At 52.6% G+C, this 8,278-nt stretch overlaps 1 protein-coding gene across 1 annotated transcript in view; it reads left to right on the forward strand.

Moving 5' to 3' along the window:
• SH3RF3 (SH3 domain containing ring finger 3) overlaps positions 1 to 8,052 on the forward strand; it is a 284,548-nt gene extending 276,496 nt beyond the window's left edge. Inside the window, exons 12-13 of the mRNA XM_006760235.2 lie at positions 18 to 352; positions 6,811 to 8,052. Coding sequence (XP_006760298.1) covers positions 18 to 352; positions 6,811 to 6,979 — 504 coding nt within the window. The 3' untranslated portion in view covers positions 6,980 to 8,052. The remainder of the gene's footprint in view (positions 1 to 17; positions 353 to 6,810) is intronic.
• The last annotated feature ends 226 nt before the right edge of the window (positions 8,053 to 8,278 follow it).

Below are 8,278 nucleotides of genomic sequence, written 5' to 3' on the forward strand. Positions count from 1 at the left end.
ATTGTGTGTCTTTCCAGAAAGAGAAGAAGAGTGGGCTGCTGAAACTTCTAGCCGGGGCATCCACCAAGAAGAAGAATCGCTCCCCACCGTCCATCTCTCCCACCCATGACCCCCATGTGGCAGTGGACGCCTCGCTCCAGGGTGCAGTGGGGCTCGAAGTATCCTCACTGTCCCTCCATGGCCGGGCAGGGTCCTGCCCCATAGAGAGCAAGATTCAGGGGGCGATGGGAATGGAGCCACTGCATAGAAAGACGGGCTCCTTGGACCTGAACTTCTCCTCATCCCCTTCCAGGAAAGCCCCTTTCTCCATGGCTGCCGCCCGCCCTGAGCCCAAGCCATTTCCCAGAGAGAGGTAAGGCTGAGGGTCAGCTTGCATCCTCTAAAACGCTGTGGGTTGATCTGTGAAGTCTGGAGCCACTTTTGGGGAGCAGGGACAGTGGGGATTTCCTGAGGATTAAATTGACTAGACACCCCTCACTAGCCAGGACTACTTGGGTCCTGACCTTGGAGGTGAGCATCGTATAAAACCAGTTTGGGAATAAATGGGAGCATATTTCATGTTCTGAATCCCTCTGGGTCCTGAGTTTGGGATTTACAAGTGATTCATCAGGAAATTGTTCAGAACTGATGGATACTGAGCCAAACGGTGTAGAGAGGAGACTGTGTCCATCAATCCTGAGGAACCCCTGGAGTGGGCCGCTGGGCTAAGTCCCCACAGGCCTGTGCACCCCACACAGGAAGCAGTTTTTTTGAAGTTTAGCCTACTCTGACATCTTAGAATTAAACATTAACCCGAAATTGGCTTCAAGGATACACACACACACACACACACACACACACACACTATTGGGTTGAGCTACATGAAATTGCTGACATTATTATTTTTTTTTATAACAAAACCAGCAATTTCATAGGGTTCAGCCTAGAGTCTGAGGAAACTGAGTCTAACTGAGGTGACGTGGTCCATGGGGCCATGTTTGTGGGGTGCCGGTGCTTGAATTTTACAAGAGGTCAGAGGATCAGATTCAAATAAGGGTTGGGCTGTGTTGTGGAGAGAGGGTGTGGCATCAGCTCAGGGTGACGGGGCTCTGGAGAGAGGGGATAGCATGTGCTCAGGGTGACGGGGCTGTGGAGAGAGGAGATAGCATCAGCTCAGGGTGATGGGGCTGTGGAGAGAGGGGATGGCATCAGCTCAGGGTGACGGGGCTGTGGAGAGAGGGGATGGCATGTGCTCAGGGTGATGGGGCTGTGGAGAGAGGGGAAGGGAACAGCTCAGGGTGACGGGGCTCTGGAGAGAGGGGATGGCATGTGCTCAGGGTGACGGGGCTCTGGAGAGAGGGGACGGCATGTGCTCAGGGTGACGGGGCTCTGGAGAGAGGGGACGGCATGTGCTCAGGGTGACGGGGCTCTGGAGAGAGGGGATGGCATGTGCTCAGGGTGACGGGGCTGTGGTGTGGAGAGAGGGTGTGGCATCAGCTCAGGATAATGGTGCCATGGAGAGAGGTTTCACATGGGTCCACTCAGCACACCTTTTCTAACAAGGTCCAGATAATAAGTATTGCAGATGTTGCAGCTCACAGTCTCTGTTGCAATGCTCGCCTCTCCACGAGGGCATAAAGGCACCATATACATATGGAAACATTGGGGTGGGTGTTCTAGTAGACCCTCCTATGGACACTAAATTTAAAGTTCATGCGATTTTTCTGTGTCATGAAATATAATTCTTCTTTTGATTTTTCTTTTCAACTACTTCAAAATGTAACATTCTTAGCTGTCAGACCACACAAGTTAGGTGCAGGCCACAATTTGTCAATCCACGGTTTTGATGAAGGATTTAGAGCCGAGCCATTGGGGGGGCATTGAGATCCTGAGCCACTGAGAACAAATTGCTCTCCAAGGTGGTGGAGGGACAACATGGGCCAGCAACTGATGATCTGCTAAACAGCAAAAGTATAAGTCTGTCTTTACACCTGCTTTTAGAATAACTAGGATTTGCAGAACACTCTGTGCAGGGGTGATATTCAGAACCTTTACCAATTGATATGGATCCCAGCCATACACATCCAGGGCAGCCATGTGTACATGCAGCTTAACATCTGCCAGCACCTCAGTTCATCCCCTCAGTAACCCCATTTTATAGATGAGAAAACTGAGGTTTAGTAAAAGGCTGAGTAACTTCCTCACGATCACACATATAGTTCCATAACTAATGTCCTATCTCCCTGTGGGCAGCCACCCCAGCACCCTTCCCCTCCGCATGCTTGCCTCTGGCTCTCCTTGGCAATATTGCAGAGTGGCTTCGAGCAATAGGCACACTCACCATTTCACTCCAAATAAGGGTTTCTGCTTGTTTTTATTTTGAGTTGCAGTTCCCCATATATAAAATGGGGATAATAATACCTATCTGGTAGTTATAATATTCGTGAAAACCTAGATTAATACCTGGAAAATTATGAATGCATAAACAATAGCAATAATAATAATATATGAAATGATATATAATACTATTATATCATATAACATATATATTAATCCATTTTTTATTGCCACCATCTCTTTTTCCATATGTGCACACATGTAGTCTGTCCATCCTCACTCTTGCTGGCCTGTACGTTGTGTGGCTTCATTAGGATGTCCAAGTTTTTGACTTTGATGTATTGTGTGGCATGGTAGGTAGGATAATGACTCCCAAAGATGTCTGTGCCCTAATTCCCCAAGTCATGACTATATGATCCCCACATGGCAAAGAAGACTTTAACGTTGCAGAGGGAATAAAGATAGCTAACTATGGAGATTATTCCATGTTATCCAAGTGAGCCTAGTGTGACCACCGGAGTCCTTATTAGTGGAAGAGGGAGGCAAAAGACGAGGTCAAAGGGATCTGACGGGAGAAGGACTCCCTCGCCCTTGCTGTCCTTGAAGATGGAGGAAGGGCCTCCCGGCCCAGGAATGCGGGCAGCTCTGAGGAGCTGGAAAAGGCCGGGGCACAGTCTCCCCTGGAGCCTCCAGAGGAGCCGGCCTGCTGAGACCTTGACTCTATTCCTGTGAGACTGTGGGATGACTTAACGAATCATGAGATAAGAAATTCGTGTTTCATTATGCCATTAAGTTTGAAGAAATGTGATATAGCAGCAATAGGCAACTGAAACACATGTTGATATTAGAGTGTGGTATCCAGGGTATAGATTTGTCCTTAACATTTCCAAGTTCCTGGTAGGACACTGCTCTGTGATGACCACTCTCCAGTAACTCGGGGACCACGTGTCCCCCACAGTGCTGAAGCCAGTGCTGCAGAAAGCCTGCCAGGCAAGGCCCCTTGTGGCCCCTGCTGTTGGGGGGGAGATGACACAGGAAGAGGACACTTCAAACCTCACACACAAGGCTAACTGCAACATGCAGTGGTAAGAACTCATTCTGATTTTGAGCTTTTTTATTCCCTGAGTCTTATGTCTGAAAACTAACTGTGGGCGACATAACCTCATCTCAGCAGAGTTCTCACTGATGTAAAACGTGTGGTCCTGACCGGGAGGAGCTGCCATCCTCCAGTGTGCCCGGGCGTTTGGTGCCTGTAACAGGAAGTGCCAGTTACATCTGTGCAGCAGGAAGAATAGCTCAGAGTCTTGGAATGATCTGGACAGAAATGTTAAATGCCTGTCTCGGATATATTCCGCCCACATCACCCATCTAGGCTCATTAAACTATTTTATTGCTCAGAAGCACAAAAGTACTTTTTTTCCCCTAACAAATAACATTTTAAAATTTGCTTGTTTGTTTCACATCTGGCAAAAACAAATTTTTGTTCAGAGTTTGAGAAATCAACTCACTCTTGCCTTTCTTTTCCTTGAGGAATTGAGAGGAGGCAGGTGTTTGGAAAGGAGGTGAGGGTGGCAGAAAGCCACAGGGACAACCCAGGCTGATCTTGGTGTTCGCACACACAGCCTGAGTGCTGGGGCCTGGGGACAGTGTGGTGTGTGCAGTACTGCCTGACCTCACAGGTCATCTGTCCTCCTCAGGGCATGGCCTGCAGGCAGCTGTTGCATCACTGGGCTGGGAGGAGGGTGGAACTTATATGCTCCTTTCTCTCCTCCTCCATATCCCCAAAGCCAGCTTTTGGCTCCCAGGGATGGCAGTGGAAGCTTGCCCAGCCGCCTGTACCTGCAGCCACTCTGAGGCACTCAGCCTACCTAGCCCGCCCCTGAGGCGCAGGAGCATGCATGCCTGTCACATAAACCGCGGAAGCCTCCTTCCTCTCCGCCCTAGTTTGCCCGCCTGGAACAGACAGTCTGTGTGTCCAGGGGCTGTGGGCACCGAGGCTGAGCCTGGGTCGTCATCCCAAGCCCAGCCACTGCCCTGGACAAGGCTTGTCTGCTCCGCCCAGATGGGCCAGTACCCAGGCCTGTGAGCCAGTGGGGCTGAGGGAAGATGAAGTCCCCTCAATGTTTTCTTACTCAGCACCTTGACTCTGAGACATCAGTATGTAGAATTTATTTAAAATCTACATTCCCTGCCCCATCCCCGGCATCTCAGCAGGCAGGGACAGGATGGACGCAGAAATCTGGGCCCAGGTCCTAAAGTCTGTGAGCCACTCTGAGAAATGCAGACTTGGGATCTTTTGTTCTATAATGAATGTCCTGGTTTCATAAAGACCAGAATGTACCAGGGAAAGGCTCCGTACAGAACTATGAGCCCTCAGGACAGCCTGCTGCCATTTGTGTGGCTGTGGCTGAAGGGAGAAGGCAGGGTCGGGGCGGAGGGCAGGCCTTTACTGCTGGCTGATGGCCTAAGGAAGACAAGGGTAAAAAAAGTCTCCCACCTTCCCCCACCCAGCCAGTGTGCCTAGACCATGGCCCGGACACTGCAGGGAGACGGGGATACAGGATAGTGTCTCCTCAGAGGCCCCTCTCTCCAGGTCAGGCCCTGGGCCTCTAGGCCACCACCACTGTGCTGATCGCCAGGATTCTTCACTGTGTCCATCAATCCTGGGCTAAGTCCCCACAGGCCTGTGCACCCCATACAGGAAGCAGTTTCTTACTCAGCATCGAGGGGTCTCTGCAGCCTTTGGCAGGAGAAGGGAAGACAGGAGGCCCAGACACAGTTTGGTGGGAAGGGGAGAGGGGGAATAGCAGTGGGATGCATGTCATCATGACACTCAGGGAGTGCAGGGTGCAGGGAGAGGGCCCTGGGTCCCCTGCACAGGAGCCACAGCACAGACCTGCTCTCCCCACCCAGCCCCGCACACACTTCCACTCCTGTCGTCTTTTATGCCCACAGCAGAGGCATCATCGGGGCCTGGTCAGCTGCGACTATGAGCTGAACGGGTAGCAGCTGTTTGCTGGGAGGCTGATGTGGATGGAGCTGCAGGTCCCACTGACCCCACTGCCCACTGCCCAGCCTCTCCCTCGCCAACAGCAGAGGCTCCTGGCCCCCAGCTGGCCCTCCTCCACTTCTGCCCTTCCACTCCCCCGGCAGCCGCACCCTTCAACCGTCAGTCCCATTGTGGGCCTGCAACTCTCTCCGAGTCTCTTAGCAGAGGGACCCGTGGCGAGGTCACGGGGAGAATGTGACCGAGGGTGACTGGATGCGTGCCCTTCCAGGTGGCCCAGGCTCAGCCCTCCTGGTCAGTGGAGGAACAATTACTGAGCATCTTGGCCTGGCCAGGCCGAGTACTCCCCAGCGCCTCAGCCTACCCAAGCCTGTTGCAACCTTCAGCTAGGGGCTTTTAGGGAGTGAGAGTGGCTACACCTTGCCTGCACCAAACCCGTGCACAGTTAGTACTTGGATTCTGTCCTGGAGCCCTGCTCCGGGTCCAGCTGGACAGACAGAGGGTGAAGGTCCAGTCTGATGTCAGCACACATGCCCCTGTGAGTTCCCTGAGGGGCGGGGAAGGTATGGGTGGCTGGAGTGGTGGGGGCAGGGCAATTCCTGTCAGGCTGGGACAGTGAGGGGTACGGGCACAAGGGCGCCTGCTAGCTTGTCCTTGATGGTGTTTTAGAAGAAGGCTGGTCCTCAGATCGAGCACAGCTTCTTTTCAGCCTTCCTCCTCCTCCTCTGAGGCCTTGCGGACAGGTGTGAGTGTGGGATGTACGCCAGACCAGCCCTGTGCTGACACTAGGGCTCTTGGCAAGATGCCGGGGAGGAGCAGACCACTGTCTCAGATCTGGGAGCTGTTGGGGCAGCTCTCAGGGATAGCACCCGGTGTGCACCCGACCAGGCACCTGCTGAGCCTCTTGGGCCCTCAGAGGTCTGTGCTTGGTCTGGTTGGAGCTCAGGCCACAGCACCCCTCCAAGTGCCCTGCCCACAGGTCATGTCACCACTAGGATCATATGTCACATTGGTCTGAAAATGAAGGGTGAAGAGTTCAAAGGTCACAGGGAGGGCCAGGTTTGCAGGAATGAGGTGCAAAACACCAGGCCTTGTTTATGAAAGGATCTCAGAGGTGCTGAGGGCACAGGGTCAGGGTCCTGTGCCACAATGGGGACACAGCCGCCTGTCTTGCCCCGGCCACCGGGAGGCCGAGGTTTGAGGTGGCCTGAGGGAGGACGTGGCTCGGAGAGGCCACATGTGGGTGGAAACATCCCAGCTGCCTGGATCAGGGTCTAAAAGGCATCACAGGGAAAGGCTACTATCAAATTTTTAATAAAAATGAAAAAAAAAACTTAAGTGGGAAAAGTAGCCCCAAATTACGACAATGTTCCAGAGGGGAAAAGGTAAAGAAAAGAGCGATCTTGCCAGCAGACAGCGGGCCACCCTGGATCATTCTCAGCCTTCTGGGTCAGGCTCACCCACTGTGGTGTCTGTCCCCCCTTCAGGTACCGTGTCGTGGTCTCGTACCCGCCCCAGAGCGAGGCCGAGATAGAGCTGAAGGAGGGAGACATTGTCTTTGTGCACAAGAAGCGTGAGGACGGCTGGTACAAGGGCACCCTGCAGAGGAACGGCCGCACGGGCCTCTTCCCCGGCAGCTTCGTCGAGAGCTTCTGAGGACAAACTCTCCACACGCCACTCACCGGGGAGAAGGCTTTCCGGGAAGCCCAAGCGCCAGGAGCGGGCCACCACTCCCCCAGGCCTCAGGTCCCTTCCAAGGCCCCTGCAGGGTGTGGGGATCGTGCCTTCACCCACAACCCCCAACCGAGAGCACATCTTGGGGTTGTTCTTGGATGAGATGCCTGCCACCCCGTGTGAACTGTAGAGAAGTGAGTTAGGAGGAGGAAGATGCTGCCTGGGTGCTCCCCAAGGTGGCTCCCCAAAATGTCTCCCCCAGGTGGCTCCTCGAGGTGGCTCCCCCAGGTGGCTCACTGTGCAGGGCTACGGGGCACAGAATGTCTTCATGGGCTGTCTAGGCTGCAGGTGGGGTCCAAATTGCTTCATTGCCTCTCTATACCTCAGTCGCCTGCCACCTGCCCAGCCCCTGGGAAAGCCTGGCTGTGCAGCCTGTGGGACTCCCACAGCTCCCATGGCTGGTCCCCCATCAGCATTGGGAACAACACTTCTGTTGGCCACTGTCCCTTTGCATTGCTTATTTCTCACATCTTTTTAATGTAAAGCTATTAGACTTTATATATTTCTAATCGGTCATACATTGCCTATTTTTCAAACATCTGGTGCTGCCTTTTTGTAATGACTTGGTTGAGTTTGAAAGAAAAAAATGTCCAAGGAAACATCAAATGGGCAGAATTTTTATATTTACTATATCAACTTTGGAGAAATCCAGAAAGCCCACATTCTCAACACTACAATGCCCTGTACCACGGGATAAGAGGGAATCCATTTAGGGGATTCAAGGTACTTTGGAAAAAGCCAATTTCTTTCAACCTTTACCAAAGCCCCATGCTCTGTCTAGACAGTGTAATTGTTACTCAAGAACATGCAACTTCAGGGAAAGTGGCTATCATCGCCTTTTGTGTGGCAGTGAGAGGGGCATGAAGGTGGGCCCACCCTGAAAAAGCGGAATTTCCCTCTTACTGCTTTAGCAAGAGTGACAACAATTCGATTATCAAAATATGATTTATCACTATTGAAATGTGAAGCTTTTACCCCAGTACCACAATTTACAATACCTGGTGAAGGTCTTGCCTTTTTACAGTATATAATTGCTCCCTTGTTGGGCAGTGTGAACCTGGGTGTAGAGACTGGAGGTACATGGGGTAGCAGGAGTGAGTCCTCTGCAAATGGGGGGCTGGAAGCTGGGAGGGGCGGGGGGAGAGATGGAAGGGCAGCTCCGACCCTGGGCCCCCACAGGTGGGGTCCAGGACACAGCTCATCTCCACAGATGCTGCCTCC

Source organism: Myotis davidii, unplaced genomic scaffold, assembly GCF_000327345.1.
Source record: "Myotis davidii unplaced genomic scaffold, ASM32734v1 scaffold677, whole genome shotgun sequence".
Classification (NCBI taxonomy): Eukaryota; Metazoa; Chordata; class Mammalia; order Chiroptera; family Vespertilionidae; genus Myotis; species Myotis davidii.